Genomic DNA, 21205 nt, shown 5'->3' with positions numbered 1-21205 from the left:
GGTACGATCACAGACAATATAATCCTTGCGGTCGCCATTACCTGTACGTGCATTCCAATCACCAGTTAACAATGTAATACCAAATTTTTCATAAAGTAAAATATCGTTTTGAACAATATCAAATAAATCACCATTGATAAAGTTATAAGCAGGGGAACCTTCCACCCATATATATACACCAGCTAAATATATGTCATCTGTAAGATTAAAAAATATTTTATCAAGTTTCAACCAAATGATAGTGTCAAAATGATTCTGTACAACGGTAACCCCTTTACTTATTTCATTTTTAATGTATACTAATACCCCACCACTAGATCGCTTTGCTCGCCGGTTCTGAAATTTACGATAGAAATTAAAAGTTGCATACCCATCTATATCAAAATTAGAATTTTTATTACCCCAAGTCTCAAACAAAAATATAATATCGTTATTACACAGTTTCTTTATAAAATCATTGTCCTCTAATTTAGATCTATTAAGTCCATTTACATTCCATGATAATATGGACAGTCCAGCCTCATCGAGTCCCTACTTCCGGTTCCCGTTCTGCATCTGGCTTCTGTCGGACTCTTTATCGCTTACTGGTACCCCGTCAATAAAAAGCGTGTCGTAGAAATATGAAAGTTTTGATAGTAGTTTAATGTAGTAGTTTATTTTCATTGTGTACATATGCATATTGTTTTACATTCATTTATCAAATTAGCTAAAGAGTAAAATTTTTAAGTCTAAACATGTTTTGTTGTTATTATTTCCTAAACGGCTTTTAAAAAGAAAAAAATGCAATTTTTTTTTTACTTCTCAAATTGATTTTTTCATTTTGTGTTTACAGATATAGGTTGTGAAATGGATATTATTGGCCATACACCTGAATCTTATTATACGCCTGTTTGAAAAATGTTTTGTATTATAGTTTTCCCCAGGGGTGTTTAGTTACCCCCAGGCGTGTATAGTTTCCCCCAGGCGTGTATAGTTTCCCCAAGGGGTGTAGGCGGGCGGCAACCAATTTTGTCGGTAGCATATCTCCTACATGCATGGAGGAATTTTAACAAAACATCATAGAAATGTTCACCACTATGAGAAGCTGTGTCGCGCACATGAACTAAGTCAAAGGTCCAGAGGTCAAGGTCACACTGAAAGGTCATTTAAAAAACGCTTGTCCGGAGCAAAACTTATACATGCATAGAGGGATTTCAATGTAATTTGGCACAAATGTTCACCATTGTGAGGCAGAATGTTGGGTGCAAAATTCAAGTGTCTGTGTTCAAGGTCATACACAGGGGTCAAAGTTCAGATGAAAGTGTGTATCAGGACCCTTTTGCCATCCTTTATTGAGGAATTGAAACACAAATGGTCGTTATCATGACAACGAGTGTGAAGCATGTAATTTAGGTTAATATAAGCAAGGCTAAGGTCACTAAAGATGATAAAATATAGAGATTTTGTCCAGAGCATATCTCTTACATGCATGGTGGGATTCCAATGAAACTTCGTAGAAATGTTCACCACTATAAGAAGCACTGTCACGTGCATGGACCAGGTCTCTTGGTTAAAGGTTAAGGTCACACTTGGAGGTGTTTGAAAAATACTTGTTCGGAGCCGAACTTCTACATTCATTTGGGACTTGGCGCAAATGTCTGAGGCTTAGTATTGCACACATAATCCAAGTCACTGCTACCAAAATCAAGGCCACATTGCGAGGTCAAACGGGGCATAAAGCTAGTTATTATATAGTAATTGTATGGCACTTAAAGACAAAATACTACTTATTTATTTTTAAATTTCCTTCATTAATGATGAATTATATCACAGTCCCTGTTTGCTCACTTAGCCCAATAAGGAGAGCATTGGATCAGTAATAAAAGGGTCGCTGGTTCAATCATCGGGCGAGATATAATTTTAGGGCAGGTGTAATTTTTTATGACTATTAAACTGGTACATTGACTCTAATGGGTGTTTGCTTTCTTACAACTGATTCTTAAAAATTATTGGGATTAGTAATCGGTCATTTGCGTGGGGTAATTGGCAATTGCTGCTAAGTTATCATGGAAAGTCTGTCGCCGAGAAACTGCCCCCCCACACATTCCATGATTTATCAGTCTACAAAAGACGGGGGCAGACGACCAAGGGCAAATCTTTGTAATTTCCAATGTAGAATAGCTGTGCATTTGGATATATATTTTATGATTAGACTTCACTACTAATGTCGACTTTAATAATGTAATTGTTCGGTATGTCTGAGGCTGTGTTTTTTATGTCAAATTGACACCAATGAAGAATAATACAATAATTAGCATATCAATATTTATTGCACATATAACATTAAAGATTTCAGTTTACAAAATACTAGTCATGTAGCATGCAAGATGGGTACAAATAATGAAATTTAAAGCAAAGGCATGGCACTTTCTGTTTCCCTTTTTCTTGCAAGTTGAAAAGCAGCTTTACAATTCCTGCAGCACATGTGGCACTAACAAAACGAAAGTTATTTATTTTTTTAGCAAAGTTTTGGATAAATGAAACGAAATGTTTACAAATGATTTAGTTTGTACATTTGTTCATGCAAGCTTCCATGGTGTTGAAATTATTTTCTGAGCCACCACATCCTGACCACGCAAATTGTTCACATTTTTTACTGATGCTGTTGTAGTAGTAACGAAGGATAATCTTGCTACAGTCTCCATATTCAACCTGGTATAAGCAGATGGGCGGTGTTGGGCGTGGCGTTGATGTCACAGGGGCGGGGGTTGTAGGCTGCTTTGTTGAGCATGTCTGCTGACACGTTTCCAGGGTAGAGAATCGATTTCGGTTACCATCGCAACCAAGATACGTGAATTTCCTGCAGCAATCACAATGTTTGTCGTAGTAATACTTAATTGTAGAGTTGTTATTACAGTTGGTACCAATTGATGGTCGCTTTCTGCATCTGTTCTTCAATGTTGCACGTTCGCACGTGTTCTTACACTGTGCTACAGAAAGAAATCTATTCGTATTGCCTCCTGAGCCTTGATACTGAAACATTTCACATTGCTCTGTGTCTTTATTATAATAATAACGTGTGATTTTATGAGGTCCTTCACCGACGTCTTTAGAATTAGCGCACACGCACCTGGTGTAACAATTCTCAGATGTTAGGAAGTTGTTGAGATTGCCTCCACAACCTGTGTAGTTAAATTCCATACAAAATCCAATCGTTGCGTCATAGTAGTATCTACGAACATTGTCCGTGCAATCACCTTCATCCTTCAACAGTGCACATTCTGTAATAGAAAAAATGCTCTAAACTTATTTTTTCGTGATTAATGTGATACTGGATTGTACTGGTGAAATATATTTCATATTTCTAACTAACAATTATTTTATCAGTGAGATAAAAATCAATTCCATTTGCTGTATATCTAATCGGTTAACTTTAAATTAAAACATTTTACTTTTTTCATGAAACGTGTTTTTGTTTGTTTGAAATTATCTAATATTGCTTCTTTGTTTATCAGTGAAATATGTATAATATTTTCATTCCAGCAAATTATTAGGTCATTGTCAGTATCATTCTTCACACGATAACTTACCCTGGTCGATTTTTATAATTATATTCATTTACTTATTTCATTTTGATACATTTATTGACAATACAGGCAGAACTTTTAGTATCAGTTAAAAATAATTTCGTTAAAAAATAATTTTATTACAATAGAAATATCCTCATACCTGGATTTATTGCCTGTATATTGACGTCTGCTACTACGTCTGCAACGGTACCCGTCCCCTTGGGCGTAATAACACTTCCCGTACACGTGCTTATGTAAAAACTGACCATTAAGCCAGCCAAACAATACATCATCGTCATCTTTTTTTTCTTTCTGAAAACAAAAATATAATTCACTTTGCTATCTTTCTAGTTACTAGTATATGAAATTCTTAAAATAATGTTTAAAGATATTTGAGATATTGTATAATTGCATATCAAGTTTGGCTGTACGCGGTTGCTAAACGAGAACAATTTACTTGCAAAAAGACATATAGTTGTTGTTTAAGCAGCGTTACTTGATTACATAACAATCGTGGTGAAAAGCAATGAATAAAAAAGTACCTTTTTTCCGTGAAGTTTTCTTGTACGTTCCCTTGCCTTGTTCAATCACCAGGTTGAGTTGATCTGAAGTCTTAGATTTCTGCACGCTTCTTAAATACTTTATTTCCTACGTAAACGACCTTCAAACGGTGTGAGCATTGACGTCACGACCCGTTGACCAACGTCCAGCTTAGCCAATGACGATCGCGACATGTAAATTGATTACGATGGTGAATGGTCAGAAATATTTCAGGTGTAAACGGTGTTAACGGGCTTGGCGAGGTTGTATTTTACGTACACGTTAATAAAAACGTCAACGTTATTATTGTCCGACGTCTGACCTTTTTAAAAGTGGTTACAGATAGTAGAGAGATATTGCATTAATTGTTTGGTTTCTATTTAAAACATAACATACTGAAAAGTTTTTTACGGTATTTTTATTGTTACCATTTAATTTTTAATATTTTATTTTTAATTAATTCATTTATTTCTTTTGATTTTATTTGGCATTTTAATGTCTCTTTTATCAAGGAAGATGTTAAAAGAAACTCATTTGTTCAGGTTCAATTGCAAAATGTATTTCAAAGGGCCTGAAAATCGCATTTTAGTACTTAAGCACAAAGATGAAGAATTTTTTCTTGGTGCACAAGTTTGAGCTTACTGCAGTTTGAATATTGTTGACAGCATATACATGTACAGCAAAAAAAACACGCTTGTTTATGAATAATAAACATTTCTGCGTATTGTATTGTTCAGGTTATTTTTGGTTTTTCGTCTGTACGTCTGATAATGAGGAAAGAAAACAACCATGGAAATAGCAAATCTTAATTTGTTATTATCCACATATTCTACCAACAAATAAACAAGCAAACAACATAACTTTCAGGATATCTCTTTCGGCGCTAATTTCTAGAACCATAGATTATATGTGTCACACATGAGTTTAATTAAATGCATTTATTCACATTTCGAACAACCCTGGGTTTAAAGTTGCATGCCTCCAAATGAGCCAAAATATTACAAGAAAATCAAACTTGAGAGAAATGCTCTTAGATTTTAAGCGAAGTAAAAAGATTAAAGTAATAATTGAGCCGCGTCATGACAAAACCAACATAGTGCGTTTGCGACCAGCAAACGTCTATGTCGTTTTCCCACTGCGTCTAGGTCGCCCTGGGGACGCTGTCTTAGCTCGCAAATCCGGTGTGGTGGAGGTAGCGGTATTACTGGTTTTGAGCAATAAAATGATTATTCTGGGCAAATGATCCGAAATTTTGAACATAGACCTGCATCAGAAAGACAACAACAACAAAATCGCGGGAAAATATGTAAAGTCCCGCCATGTTAAAACCCCGCAGTGGAGTCGCTTTAAAGTATGGCGCCATGTAATTGTTACCAAATTAAAACTAGATGTACATATCCCTATCCTATTTAACATTTTAATACTTTTTACGGAACCTGAGTCTTTCAAATAGAAAGATTTATTTTTAACATAAATTTAGGAATTACGGACAGGGCGGACCGTGAGATAGGGCGGACCGTACCAGGGCGGACCGTATGTTTGGACGGGGCGGACCATATCTTGGTCGTAGGACTTTTCTTCTTCTTTTAATATCATTATAAACATATACATATATTAATACAGTTTATTAATTTAGAATAAATTTGTTTAATGAAATTAATAAAAACAGCATATAGAGTTTGACATTATGCAGGTGATAATTGAACAATTATTTGGATATTACATGTCATTGTTTAATAAATAATAAGAGTATAACAATACGATACGGAAAAGGCTTAATTGTTATTCACGTCTGACATTTGAAACACAATACATAACAATAGCGTAAAATGATGATGAGTGACATTACAAAAATAAACACTAAAGATAGACAAAATTAACATTGCACACAGAAAAGATGACTTATCTATTTGACAGATATACTTAAACACAATGACGAAGTCAGATAAACATAATAATTATATACATGTACAAAAGTTAAAAATGCATGAATATATCCATTTATTTACATTTTAACATATTTATATACTCATATACACACATAATATAATGCACAAATATACACGGCCATTAAGGCTTGCGCAACTTTCAAGAAATGTTTTGGTGGAAAGTGTCTTGTTGGAATACTCTATCTATAATGTCATCAATTTTGACTGCATGCTCCTGGTTGACCTAAATTTTGATTCTTTTGACAAGTTAGTTTATAATGAGAAATTATTTTTGTGCTTAATTAAGGTGTTGTCTGTATAGCGATTTGATATACATGTATACATTTCTTGGTTTTCATATTAGTAACGAATTAACTAATATAAATTATCATTTCTCCTCTATACAGATTAAATGTTATGATTGGTATATATATATATAGGACTTAGAACCGTTTTTGCATAAGCATATTTGATAAATATATCTTTTCTTTAAATAAAATGGTTAAAAAAATGTGTAAAACATACAACTTTGGTTTCAAATGTTTTTTTTTTTATTAATAACATTACTTATTGGTGAATTAATTTTAAAATATGTCAATTAAATCTAAAATTTCATAAAATGCCCGTTTTCTCAAGATAAAGTTAAATAACGTAAGGTACCATCTTGCACCCATTCAAATGCATGGCTAAATGTTAATAATCTGTTCAGTATGAAAATTCTTAAATATATGACATGTTTAGGCCGACATTGATATATCACGTAGGCTACAGACATGCATATGCCTACAATATTGTTGATACCAAAAGATAAAAAATAAATGAAATAGCAATATTTAATTTGAAATTAAGCACGGCCCTCCTCGTCTCGAGTCACGGTCCGCCCTGTCCTAAAATATGGTCCGCCCTGTCCATACATAAGGTCCGCCCTGGTACGATCCGCCCTGTCTCACGGTCCGCCCTGTCCTACGACCAAATTTAGGCCTATCATGTTGTATAAGTAACATTCTTTTTTTTTACTATTCAGTGTTTGTCTTCTTTTGTTGGTGTCCTTTCTGTTTAAGCGCGCAGCCTAGGATTAGTGCGCAGTCTTAACGGGACACCGTAGGCTACTTAGTTTATGGCGTATTCAGTACACCATAGTTTGCGCTCGGTGAAAATGAGGTCAGGGTTGCAATGACTATTTTCATTGTTTACAAACTGCGGAGTAATATATAAAGTTATTAAAGATCTCACCATATCGAACACTATTTCGGTAAGCTTCTTGTGACTTTCTCAACATATTATATATTAGACTAAACAAATAGTCTTTGATCTTTTCATTAAACCAACTTTAACCAACCTTAAATCAGAACTAGTTTTTGTCGCACATGAATGTTATTGAACACAGCTGATCAGTGTTTATTTACAAGTCTGCAAAGATTGAGGTCAGCAAAAGATATTTCGCCTTCACTGTATCTAATGACAATTTATTGGTAAGAACCTTTTGCATTTTATATGAAATGTTATATTATTTATATAATGAATGTTTCTTTAAATATAGCTGTCACTGATTAAAATCGTCAAGTTGGTCGAAAAATAATAATGTAAACAAAAATGGCGGGAGGGATTTTTAGCCCAGCCATTTTCAGACAAGAATTTTAAGAAGCTCGATCGGAAAATATCCTTCGAAGATTCACCTGGGACAGTTTTTGTTCGTTGACAGATACTTAATGGTTTTGTTTTAAATGAAAAGTATTGGTAATTTGACGTTAGTGTTGTGAGAAAATTGTGATAGACTTCTGACCTTGTTTTGTTTTTGTTAGGTGTCAAGCAGTGCACAAAGAAAACTTACAAGTAAATTGAATTCATTCGCTTCCCTCTGTTTATAGATATATTTAAGAAAGTTTCTGGTAGATATACAGCTTACTTAAAATTTATCTTCTGTCTGTATATCATGATAATTTTAAAAACAAAACAAAAACTATCCAGATCTATTTCTATCTGCTATATATATGCACACAGACTCACAGTACTGTAGTATATTCTATAATTTTTCATTCCCTTAATAGATCTAACTATGTTATTAGATCTAGATCAAATAAGTGTGGATTCAGCTAATTTAATTTATGAAGAGTTCATCAGTCTTATGTTGTTACAGTAATTAAACTAATTAATCACAACTATGATTGAATGAAAATATTAAATGGGACTGGTGGCCTAGTGGTTAAGTTGTCTGCCTCTCAACCCAGGGATTATGGGTTTGAGGGTTATTCGGGTCATGATCATGATTCCTCATATGACACCAGTACTGATTACATGCAAAACCAGGAATCAGACTCGAAACTGATTAATAAAATTAATTTGCAAGAACTTGTTTCACAATCAAGCTATTAGAAGTAAATTTTATATGTGTAAACTAAAACATATTTAATTCAAATCTGTTAACTATAAACATATTACTTAAATACTTTATTTATTCAATATGTTCTGCAAAAGTTTGTTTACATTTATATGTGTGTATTTATATAATAATTGTAAAATTGTAAATACAGTAAAAATCCTCTATTGAGACTATCAACAGGACTGGACCAAGAGGTCTTAATTGAGGTGTGGTCTTATGAGTCACTAAATATTATCAAAGGATATATATTTTTTTACCACAGTTTATTTTTGCCATTTTGTATGAATATATTAAAACAATAAGTATTCAAATACTTCTGTAAAAAACATGTTATAATATTTTATCAGATAAGAGCAAAACGTAATTTACATGTAGGAGAAATATATATAAAATATAAGATTTTATTTGTCTTGTTTCAGTAATTATCAAATAAGTATATTTTTTTTTTCACAAAATAAAAATGCAGAAAGGAAAATTGAACCGCTCTGAAATTTATTTTCTCACCTTTATACAGTATTCGAATCATAAGAGTTTAAATATCTTGTTCTATTAAGTGTCATGTCTTAAGTGCATTAATGCAGATAATAACAACATACTTGCAGTGACTTTGGTCAAATAATAAAGAATAAAACAACGAATTGGGGCAGAAAATGGTTGTCTTAATTAGTGGATAACAGGGGGGTCTTACTTGTGAATCATTTAACCATTGACTTCTAGATCTTTTAAAAAAAATGGTCTTAATGGTGGTCTTTATTCCAGGGTGGTCTTAAGAAGGGTGTCACTGTCGACTCTACTGTAATTTGAATCTTCAATGGTCTTATTTAAAATTCATGAAAAACAACAAATTAACACCTACAATAATAATTAATTGACGTTCATTATAGTATGAAATAGTCTCTATGTCTTTTCCACTTTCACCGTATAAGATGATCTACTGTTCTTTGTTTTAATAAAATTTTGTTTGTCCTCTTTAGATTAAGAAATCACGATGAATATGAAAACGCCTAAATACCTACTTGACAGTGATCCACTGTTGACTAATGTGCCACAAGTTGAAGGTAACATGGAGGTAACCAATACTGAGTGGACAGTAGAGGAACTTGAAAGTGCTGAAAGACAGGTAAAACTTAACTAAATCATTTCAGTCACTAAGTGTTTCTGTTCTACCTATAATACCAGACCAAAAGATAATCCTCAGACTTGTGAATTATAACTCATTGTGATGCATGCTTTTCTTTACTCCAGGTTGTATAATAGTTCAGTCCTGGGGCTTGCTTTTAAATGGAAATTCATATGTTATAAAGCCCCAGAAATGCCATTATTTTTTGTTTAAGTAAACATTTAATTTATTTCTGACATCTTGTTAAAGTTTCTAAAACGTGCCTCATTGGTCATATAGCTTAGCAACTGGTGTTTTGGCAATTTGCACAGTTATGGGGATAAAGTGTTTTGTATGGAAGTCAAAATACCACTTTTTGATACCTTTTTTACAGGTTGAACAAGTATTAATGGAGGAAGCTTTTATTGAAGCTTGCTTTGAAGAAATGCTGGAAGAGGAGGAGTCACAATGGTACCATTACACAGTAATTCCTACACCGATGACACAATACACAACTACACATTACACAACATATATGCCCAACTTACAGTACACAACACATACATCAACTCTTCAGTTCCCTATGCCGATACCCCAGGGACAAAGTATTGATACAAATATCAACAGTGTACTTTATCAATGTAGTGAACAGTTTTCAAACGAACAGAAATACTTGTTGGTAAGTTTACTAAGTAGCATTATACTATATCTTATTTGAAGTTCAGTTAATACATTAAATTTTGTATTAAATTCCTAAGATGCAGATTCCAGAAAACATTTATTAAACCATTATATTTTTACAAAAACATTTGTAATTAGCATTAAAGTCAATAGACACAGGGTAGACTTTTTTGTGTTCACAAGTCTGATCCTTGTGCAGTATGTTTTTCTGTGACAACAAAGTCACTGATTTGTTACCCACATGACAAATTTTATGACTTATGTAGAAAAGTTGAAAAGTACTTTAGGTGAATGGCAAGTACTGGTATAGAATTCAGGAACTTTGACTATGTAATTGCTTGTACATCTTTGCTGAAGGGTTATTGTCGTCCCGGGTACTACTTTTAGGTCACCCTGATAGTAGACAGTACAGACCCAGTTAATAAAAAGTACTAATTGCTAGCTGATAATACAGAATAGCCCCCAAAAAATAAATAAAGGCGCCAAAAATTGATATTTTTTAACATTAAAGCAGCTTTTGATTGCAGCAAATAAAAAGTGAGTAGCATTGGAGTTTGAGAAAAACATAGTTAGTAAAATAAATCTTAAAAGATCCCTTTTCACCGTCCCTTCCCTTTCTTACAAGTATAGTACCAGGGACAATAATAAACCCAACAGTGCCAGTACATATGTGAAATAATAATAAAGGTTATGAAAAGAGGAGATCTCTTAAGGGCAACGAGAACAAAGAAAAAAATCACATACTTTGTTCTGTTGAATGAACTGTGTATGTAAGGTATGTTGCTGTACTGAAGCTAAACCCAATGAAATGAATAAATTTTAACTGCGGTATTTTATCTACTTAATTGAAATTAATGCCTAATTTGCAGGCTGCTAAGTTTTTTTTGTAACTGTTGATTATATTTGGATGATACAAACTGAACATGTCTTCTTTTTTTGTGAACATTTGGCTTTGAAAGATGTTTCATTTAGGTTAATAACCGTTATGAAATATAGATATGATATGAAATATTTTTTTTGCATTTTTCAGACAAGTAAACTGAATCCTGAGGCACCAGAGTTCATTCCGCGCAGTGTGGCTTCATAGCATAAATACTCCAGTGGTATTGTTACTACGCGGGCTTTCAGCAAAGCTGTCTGTGTCTCTAAAAGAATGATGCCTCGTCACTCAAGTGCTAAATTAGTAATCACCAAATACATCCAAGTATACAAAAAAAACTACAAAAATATTGGAAAAAAAATCATTTTTTTAGCTTAAAAAAAGGATGGTTTAAACCGGAAGCATCGGATATGTTATAGTGAAATCCAACATTATTTGTATTGTGATATAAACAAATGATACGATATAGGTTCGTACAAGTTGACTACAAGACAATCTTCTGCAAAGATGTGAAAACTCACCAAGCGTCACCCTTCCACTACAGTTTTGGTTGCCATGACTACAACATAGTTGTCTTGATATGCTGGTAAATTTAAAACATAAATTTTATCATCTACATTAAGTACATATATAACAAGGATGACATTATACTATGGTTTTCATGTAATCAAAACAGGCATTGATTGCATGGTGAACAAAATATCATGCAAATTTAAATAAGCATATAGATGCCATGTCTCAGGTTAATTTTTTGTAATATTCATTTACTGATACATGTTTTTATGATTGAAATATGTTAATCAAGCCTGTCTGGTTCTGGCATATTCAGTTGTGTTATTTCATTTCATACCTAATATTATTGTCGCATTTGGCGCCATTGGCAAGCGACAGCGGGAACCCTGTAATATACTTAGTAAAGTTAGATGAAGAACAATAAAACCCAGAATTTTGAGATTTAAAACATATCAAATGGCCTTTAAAATCAAGAGTATTATGTTAGTTATTAAACTTTTGTTTCAGTTTATTTATACCATATAAAGATTCTGATAAAACAGTTAATTTATTTTTTTTGTTACGCTGTAATCTTTAGCCTGCCGGGTTTGGGTTGGTATTATCTACCCAAGTGACCATTGCTGGCCCAGCCATGGCAGCTTGCACATCCATGCCGCACATGTTTTGAAAATTTACTTAAAAATAATCAATAGTTTAGTCCTGATTGAAAGATTGACGAGTCCATATATAATGATATTTAGGATGGCGCATATAAGGATTTATATTCTTTTTTTTTTCAAGACAAATAGACGTTTGAAAGTGTAGGCTAATTTAAGGCTGTAAATGTATTAAGTTTCTCTAGCATATGAGTACAGCAATAAATGTTCGCATGTGTACAGGTGATAAAAGAGAGATAAATCCTAATATTTCTTACCCAACAATGTCACTTTTATAATTTGTTTGTGCTGTTTTTATTAGAAAAGTGCCATAAACCATAATAAGGTGACCTATACATCTCAAAATTTAAGTCTGTCTTGTTATTATGAAAAACATTTTCATTTCCTATGTCTGTGTAGCAGTACAGTGATTTTTTTAAAAACATTTTTTTTTTTGCAATACATTAAATTGGAAAATTTCAGTGTGGTAAAGTACCGTAAACATTAGAAAATCAAACAATTTTAACAAAGCTATTAACAAAATAATTTAAATATTTGCTTTCCCCCCAGATAATAATTTAGTATTTTATATATATAAAAGGTGTATTTTAAAAACAAAATTACATTTAATAGGTATAAAATATATTGGTTGGAAAAGATGAAATTTGGAGTTTTCAACAGATATATGGTTTGGTAAAAAGCCTATTTGACATAATTCTATTCAGCCTTTGAATTAGACACATCAGACTCTGTATGTAGCTAATTGTGTTAAAATGCTCATAAATTGGACATAATACAAGTAATAAGTTACCTGGTTGTCATGACATCTGCATTTAACTTTAAGGTTTTTTATTGTGTGCACCATTTTATTACGGTATTAGACAATGTGTTGGTCCTAATATCATTCCTTAAATGCTTTCTGGTTTAAACAAAAAATTAAATAAAAAAGACATAAAAATGCTTTTAAAAATACCAAAAAAAAATTATGAAATAATTGATGTTGTATTTAAAAAAAAATTGTATTGGATAAAGAAATGTATTTAAACTTGTATTTCTTATTGATTGTTTAAAATCTACAGATTTATTTTGCTGAATATCTTTCTTCTTATTTAACAGTGACTTTTTATTCAAAGAATAATTAATGTGAATAAAAGCACATTTTTGAATGCAGTATGGAAATAATTAATAAAATTGAGGACAGTATGAAATTATAAGCTGTCAAAATAGCTTTAATAGATCTGAAGATTTTAATGGGTAAACTAATTTTTTTCTTTTCACATATTTACTTATTATTGTTGACTTGAAAAAAAAATGAAAAAAAAAAATATTGCAAAAAAAAAATTAAAATAGACTGTTCTAAGGTTTTCAGCTATGAATGTTACATGCCATAGGTAAAATTGTATTTTCAGAGGTTTTTCAACTGTTGTACTAGTATCTAAACAGTCAGTCAGTTATTATAACGTGTTACATTGAGCTTATATACATGTATGTCAGTATATTTTTTCTCCACATTTTGTTTATTTTGCCCCATTAAAGGCCTACTCTTTGCACCCCCCTTTTCCTCTTTATTTTTATGCCCTTCTCTAAGGGGAACTTTTTTTCTTGATCAACTTTTTTCTTGGTCTACATATTTATGTATGATCCTGGGGGCTTCATACTTTAAAATAACTTTCTTTTGATGTATTAAATTTAAAATGTGACGCTAGTCACGCTTGCCCTTTATTAACATTTACCTTTAAGGTCAAATTAAAAAAATATGTATATAGAAATTTGACATTTTTTTTGCATTTCATTTCGATGTACTCGAATATGGCATTAACTCTTAAAGGATCTTTGTCCTGAGGTCAGTTTGTCAAAATTCAAGACGTTTCAGCATAACTTATTATTTGATAAACATAGTTTTCAGACTATTTATTTTTTTTTTTAGCTCACCTGTCACAAAGTGACAGGGTGAGCTTTTGTGATCGCTTTTCGTCCGGCGTCCGTCCGTCCGTCGTCCGTCCGTCGTCCGTCGTCCGTCCGTAAACTTTTGCTTTAAATGACATCTCCTCATAAACCACTGAGCCAATTTCATCCAAACTTCACAGGAATGTTCCTTTGGTGGTCACCTTTAAAAATTGTTCAAAGAATTTAATTCCATGCAGAACTCTGGTTGCCATGGCAACCGAAAGAAAAATCTTTAAATATCTTCTTTTAAACAACCCTAAGAGCTAGAGCTTAGATATTTGGCATGAAACATCTTCTAGTGAGTGTCTACCAAGTTTGTTCAAATAAAAGCCCTGGGGTCAAAATTGGCCCCGCCCCAGGGGGTCATTGATTTTCCCAATATGCATATAGTAAAAACTTAAAAAATCTTCTTTTAATGAACTGTAAGAGCTAGAGCTTAGATATTTGGCATGAAACATCTTCTAGTGAATGTCTACCAAGTTTGTTCAAATAAAAGCCCTGGGGTCAAAATTGGCCCCGCCCCAGGGGGTCATTGATTTTCCCTATATGCATATAGTAAAAACTTAAAAAATCTTCTTTTAAAGAACCGTAAGAGCTAGAGCTTAGATATTTGGCATAAAACATCTTCTAGTAAATGTCTACCAAGTTTATTCAAATAAAAGCCCTGGGGTCTAAATTGGCCCCGCCCCAGGGGGTCATTGATTTTCCCTATATGCATATTGTAAAAACTTAAAAAATCTTCTTTTAAAGAACTGTAAGAGCTAGAGCTTAGATATTTGGCATGAAACATCTTCTAGTGAATGTCTACCGAGTTTGTTCAAATAAAAGCCCTGGGGTCCAAATTGGCCCTGCCCCAGGGGGTCATTGATTTTCCCTAAATGCATAAAGTAAAAACATAAAAAATCTTCTTTTAAAGAACCCAAAGAGCTAGAGCTAAGATATTTGGCATGAAACATCTTCTAGTGAATGTCTACCAAGTTTGTTCAAATAAAAGCCCTGGGGTCAAAATTGGCCCCGCCCCCGGGGTCATTGATTTTCCCTATATGCATATAGTAAAAACTTAAAAAATCTTCTTTTAAAGAATCGTAAGAGCTAGAGCTTAGATATTTGGCATGAAACATCTTCTAGTGAATGTCTACCAAGTTTGTTCAAATAAAAGCCCTGGCGTCAAAATTAGCCCCGCCCCAGGGGGTCATTGATTTTCCTTATATGCATATAGTAAAAACTTATTAAATCTTCTTTTAAAGAACCCAAAGAGCTAGAGCTAAGATATTTAGCATGAGACATGTTCTAATGGGTGTCTACCAAATATGTTCAAATAAAAGCCCTGGGGTCAAAACTGGCCCCGCCCCGGGGGTCATTGATTTTCCTTATATACATAGCAAAAACTTAAAAATCTTCTTTGAAAAAACCCAAATAACTAGAGTTTAGAAATTAAGCATGAAACATCTTTAAGTAAATACCTACAAAGTTTGTTCAAATAAAAGCCCAGGGGTCAAAACTGGCCCTGCCCGAGGGGTGTCATTGTTTTTAACTATATGTGTATAGTAAAAACTTAAAAAATCTTCTTTTAAAAAACCCAATGAGCTAGAACTTAGATGTTTTGCATGAAACATCTTCTTATGGGTGTCTACCTGAAGTCTGTTCAAATAAACAAATAAAAGCCCTTGGGTAAAAATTGGGGGGGGGGGGGGGCTATATACAGGTGAGCGACCTCAGGGCCATCATGGCCCTCTTGTTTTAATATATCCTGTTTTAACAGCGAAATGAAAAACTTTTAAATGGTAAGTCATTGTCAGATACCCACCCTTCATTGACTTGTAATCATGTTAATTGTCAGGGCGTTGCTATCCGACAATGATGTAGAGTAGGACTGGTGATAAAATACAATTGAGCCGCGTCACGACAAAACCAACATAATGCGTTTGCAACCAGCACGGATCCAGACCAGCCTGCGCATCCACGCAGTCTAATCAGGATCCATGCTGTTCTCTTACCAACTCTATAACAAGTAGAGAAACTGATAGCAAACAGCATGGATCCTGATCAGACTGGTCCACTTTTGCGCAGGCTGGTCTGGATCCATGATGGTCGCAAACACATTACGTTGGTTTTGTCATGACGGGGCTCAATTATTCATGATTTTTATGCCACCGCAGCATCTGCGATGCGGTGGCATATAGCGATTCACCTGTGTGTGTGTGTGTGTGTGTGTGTTTGTTTGTGTGTGTGTGTGTGTTATATAGATTATATAGTGAACTTAAAAAATCTTCTTGTGAAAAACCACTAGTCCAATTTCAACCAAACTTGGCAGGATTGATCCTTGGGTGAAGTGGTTCCAAAGTTGTTCAAAGAATTGCATTCCATGCAGAAATCTGGTTGCCATGGCAACCACAAGGAATTAAAAGAATAAATTTAAAAAATCTTCTTGTAAAGACCCAAAAGGCCTAGAGCTTAGATATTTTGCATAAGGCATTGTCTGGTACACCTCTACCAAGATTGTTCAAATTATAGCCCTGGGGTCAAAATCGGCCCCGCCCCGGGGGTCATTGATTTTCACTATATGTACATATAGTAAAACCTTAAAATACCTTCTTGTAAAGACCCAAAAGGCCTAGAGCTTAGATATTTTGCATAAGGCATTGTCTGGTAGACCTCTACCAAGATTGTTCAAATGATAGGCCTGGGGTCAAAATTGGCCCGGCCCCAGGGGTCATTGATTTTCACTAAATGTACATATAGTAAAAACTTAAAATACCTTCTTGTAAAGACCCAAAAGGCATAGAGCTTAGATATTTTGCATAAGGCATTGTCTGGTACACCTCTACCAAGATTGTTCAAATGATAGCCCTAGGGTCAAAATCAGCCTGCCCCGGGGGTCATTGATTTTCACTATATGTACATATAGTAAAAACTTAAAATACCTTCTTGTAAAGACCCAAAAGGCCTAGAGCTTAGACATTTTGCATAAGGCATTGTCTGGTAGACCTCTACCAAGATTGTTCAAATTAAAGCACTGGGGTCAAAATCAGCCCCGCCCCGAGTGTCATTGATTTTCACTATAGGTACATATTGTAAAAACTTAAAATACCTTCTTGTAAAGACCCAAAAGGCCTAGGGCTTAGATATTTTGCATAAGGCATTGTCTGGTAGACCCTTACCAGGATTGTTCAAATTATAGCCCTGGGGTCAAAATCGGCCCCGCCCCGGGGGTCATTGATTTTCTCTATATGTACATATATTCAAAACTTAAAATACCTTCTTGTAAAGACCCAAAAGGCCTAGAGCTGAGATATTTTGCATAAGGCATTGTCTGGTAGACCTCTACCCAGATTGTTCAAATTATAGCCCTGGGGTCAAAATCGGCCCCGCCCGGTGGGGGGTCATTGGTTTTCCTTATATGTATATAGTAAAAACTTATAGTAAAACTTTAAAAAAATTTCTTCTAGCAATTGACAAATGATAGAGGTTAGATATTTTGCATGAAACATTGTGAAGTGAACTTCTAGCAAGATTGTTCAAATTATAGCCCTGGGGTCAAAATTGCCCCCGCCCCAGGGGTCATTGATTTTCAATATATATATATAGTAAAAAATCTTATTGTCTGAAGGTACAAGGCTTAGAGCTTTAATATTTGTTAAATGACATCATCAATAGGAACTCTACCAAAGTTGTTCAAATTTTGCCTCTAGTGTCAAAATTAGCCCCGCCCCGGGGGCCATAGGTTTTCCTTAAATGTATATAGTAATAACTTAAAAAATCATCTTCTTTAAATTTAGAAAGACTAGAGTTAAGATATTTGCATGAAACATTATGTAGTGAACCTCTAGCAAGATTGTACAAATTATAGCCCTGGGGTCAAAATTGGCCCCACCCCCAGGGGTCATTGATTTTCACTATGTACATATAGTAAAAAATTAAAAAGTCCTCTTGTCTGACGGTACAAGGCTTAAAGCTTTGATATTTGGTATATACTATCATCTATGGGTCCTCTACTAAAGTTGTTTTAATTATGCCCCTAGTATTAAAATTGCCTTGCCCCAGAGGCGATATTTTCCCTTATATGTATAAAGTAAAAAAATTGAAAAATCTTCTTCTCTGAATTGACAAAGGCTAGAGGTTAAATATATGGCATGAGACTTTGCGAAGTGAACCTTTACCAAGATTGTTCAAATTATAGCCCTGGGGTCAAAATTGGTTCCGCCCAGGGGGTCATTGATTTTCATTATGTACATATAGTAAAAAAATAAAAAATATTTTTGTCTGAAGGTACAAGGCATAGAGCTTTGATGTTTGCTATATAAAATCATTTATAGGTCCTCTACTAAAGTTGTTCAAATTTTTCCCCTGGTGTCAAAATTGGCCCTGCCCGGGGGCAGTGATTCTCATTATGTACACATAGTAAAAACAGAAAATAAAACAAAATAATGTTTTCTGAATGGGAGAAAGCTACAGCTTAGATATTTGACTTGAAATGATGTTTGGTGGACCTGTATCAAGATTGTTTTGAATTAAACCCTTGGTCCAAAATTTTGCCTTGCCCAAGGGGACAGTGACCTACTTTCTTGTCCTTTGATGTACAGCAATGAAATTTTGACCATGTGCACAGTTTTAGTTGTAAAATTGAACTTTGATATCAGGTGACCTAGATTTCGTTGATGTGACCTTCTTTCTTGTCCTTTGATGTACAGCTATGAAATTTGAACCATGTGCACAGATTAAGATGTAAAGTGAACTTTTTTATTCAGCTGACCTAGATTTTGACAAAGTGTCTTACTGTGTTGTCCTTTTGATGTAGTCATGAAATTTAGGCTGTGTGAAATATGACCTTCACCACCAAATTCACTAGACTCAAGTGCATTGATATATTCCTACTTTGATCTTTTTTTGAGTTAACAACAGATTTAACCACAAATCTGTTAATAAGAATAAGATAGGTCATGGATCTATGCTTTATGACAATCTTCAAAATTGTATAGAAACAAAAAAAATCTGTTCCTACACTACTATTTGGTGTTGTATTAATGTGGTGGCATAGCATTTTTCTCAAATGCAATCTTGTTCTTGATTAATTTTGAATTTATATCATGTTTGCAAGATTTCAATGTGGACTTCATCATTTTTGAACAAACTATATGTACTTGTATCAAGCTATAGGCAGTTGTGTTATTAAAATATAGTATTGATTTATGTACTGCAATGTAGTTAAATGTGTGATCAATAGAACAATGTAACTTTTGACAAATTGCTCATTTTTGTAAGTGTTTTTTTTTTTTTCATATCAGAGAATGGTAATTAACTGGTCTTTTTATTGAGGCCACCTTGGCATGTGTCCAGTATACAGAGGAAAAAAAAAAGATTTTTATAATTTCTAATCAGTTTTCAGAAAATTTTGTTAAATGTGATATTATATGGAATTTCAAAGAATAATTGAAGCTATTGACATTACCTGCTTGACAGAAGCAACTTCAGCAGCTTAGGTAAACCTTTTGGTTAAATTTTTTATTTAATGGCCAATAACTTGAAAGCTATTGCATTGTGTGGCTGCACCTTGATTTATTCTACCTGTCACACCGATTCAAAAAGTCAAAGGTCAAGGACACTGGGAACCATGAAAACAGAACATAAAAATGAACATTTAATCATAGTGCATTGAATTAGGAACTTCAAACTTGGTATATGGTTGCATCTTGATGAGTTATATCTGCTATGCCCATTTCAGGTCAAAGGTCAAGGTCACTAAGACAAAATAAGACATAAAACTTGCCATTTAATCAATGCATATCAATAACCGTCATTGGCCAAAAACACTGGTACTTGTAAAATTAATCAAGAAAAAATATGACCATACCAATTTGTGGGCAAAATGTCAAAGGTCAAGGTCAATGACATCTGAATCAAATTGTCAAAAATGTGCAGTTTACTATTATCCAGCACTGAGAAAAGTGGAGCGAGCTGCTCCTTAGATAGCTCTTGTTTTTGTTATATCATATTTAGAATGTGTTACATTCTTTCTCATTTATTGATTACAACTGGGGATTTTAAGTTGTGTGATATAAATGCATACATTTTCTGCATTTATCTGTGTGGGAAATTACACTTATTCTCCATGAAAGAGATGCTATTTACATTCAACCCTTTACCTGCAGGGTCTGGTAGTAAATAACCTTGCCACACGTATAGAGCCTGACTTTTCTGCACATCTGTGCAGTCTGTCATTGCTCTATACTGTAGGTAGCTCAATTTTTATATGATTTATTTAATTTTTAATATAACTCTGATATTTGAAATCCTTGAATTTTCTAATGGACTATTTAAAATTCAAATGCAGGACAGATCTGGACTGTATTTCATAGAAAATCCGAAGTGTATCCTAAGTCCTAGAAGTTATGACAAACTTAAGACTAACTTAAAGACCATTTCAATTAATACATTTATCTTCAGTTAAAGTTTTAGACTTTTATTTAATTCATTCTCCTGAGGAAAGTTACAAAATACAATGGCATGCTCTTCACTTTGCAATATGTAAATGTTTATTTGCATTGCTATTCAAAAATCGAAGACTCTTAACATAAGAGTCATAAGAAATAACAATTTTTTTAAAACGAAAATTGTCTTAGTTTGGTCCTAAGACATATTTTAGACTCGGGACTTTCCATGAAATGCAACTCTGTTATTCATAGGGGGCAGGTTAAGGGTTAATTCAGCTCATCTGACATGCACTTTTTTGTTGTTTTTTTACCTGATTAAACCATTGTGCTATTTTCTGTATATTTTACTTGTATGTTTCAATAGAGAATTATTGATAGAGATTTTATTATTTACTTGTATTTTTTTTGTGCATGTTGAAAAAATAAAATATAAAAAATGAAATGTGTTTTGTGTGATTTTTTTGAATGGAATGTACTTGTATCATTTTTACAAGTCGGCTTAATTAAATAGAAATGTCTGCTCAATAATGTTTATTGATTGACACCGTCACATGTAGCACATGCATAATTTGTGATGCAAAAAATATTGAACACTTGAATGGTTCTTCTTTGATACTGAAGCA

At 33.5% G+C, this 21205-nt stretch overlaps 1 protein-coding gene and 1 long non-coding RNA gene across 2 annotated transcripts; one reads left to right on the top strand and one right to left on the bottom strand.

Moving 5' to 3' along the window:
• Nucleotides 1-2272: 2272 nt before the first annotated feature.
• On the bottom strand, nucleotides 2273-4386 carry LOC132751743 (carboxypeptidase inhibitor SmCI-like). Its single transcript, XM_060741960.1, has 3 exons — nucleotides 4091-4386; nucleotides 3709-3860; nucleotides 2273-3260 (listed from the first exon to the last, which is right to left on the bottom strand). Exons 2-3 carry the CDS (start codon nucleotides 3845-3847, stop codon nucleotides 2542-2544), a joined length of 858 nt encoding a protein of 285 aa, XP_060597943.1. The 5' UTR covers nucleotides 3848-3860; nucleotides 4091-4386; the 3' UTR covers nucleotides 2273-2541.
• Nucleotides 4387-7332: 2946 nt separating this feature from the next.
• LOC132751756 (uncharacterized) lies at nucleotides 7333-21024 on the top strand. The gene is made up of 4 exons (XR_009628725.1): nucleotides 7333-7488; nucleotides 9371-9516; nucleotides 9890-10174; nucleotides 11207-21024. It is a non-coding gene; the product is annotated as an uncharacterized LOC132751756 (long non-coding RNA).
• Nucleotides 21025-21205: the final 181 nt, after the last annotated feature.

The sequence above is a fragment of the Ruditapes philippinarum genome, unplaced genomic scaffold (assembly GCF_026571515.1).
Source record: "Ruditapes philippinarum isolate M1 unplaced genomic scaffold, ASM2657151v2 ctg5086_1_1_1_1, whole genome shotgun sequence".
Lineage (NCBI taxonomy): Eukaryota > Metazoa > Mollusca > Bivalvia > Venerida > Veneridae > Ruditapes > Ruditapes philippinarum.
This window is presented reverse-complemented; position numbering and strand designations above follow the sequence as displayed.

What these genes read in the sequence shown, in the direction of transcription:
- LOC132751743 (XM_060741960.1), bottom strand. Translation starts at nt 3,847, where the DNA reads ATGACGATGATGTATTGTTTGGCTGGCTTAATGGTCAGTTTTTACATA. An exon ending in TATACAGGCAATAAATCCAG is followed by an intron (nt 3,261 to 3,708) that starts GTATGAGGATAT and finishes TTTCTATTACAG; the next exon opens with AATGTGCACTGTTGAAGGAT.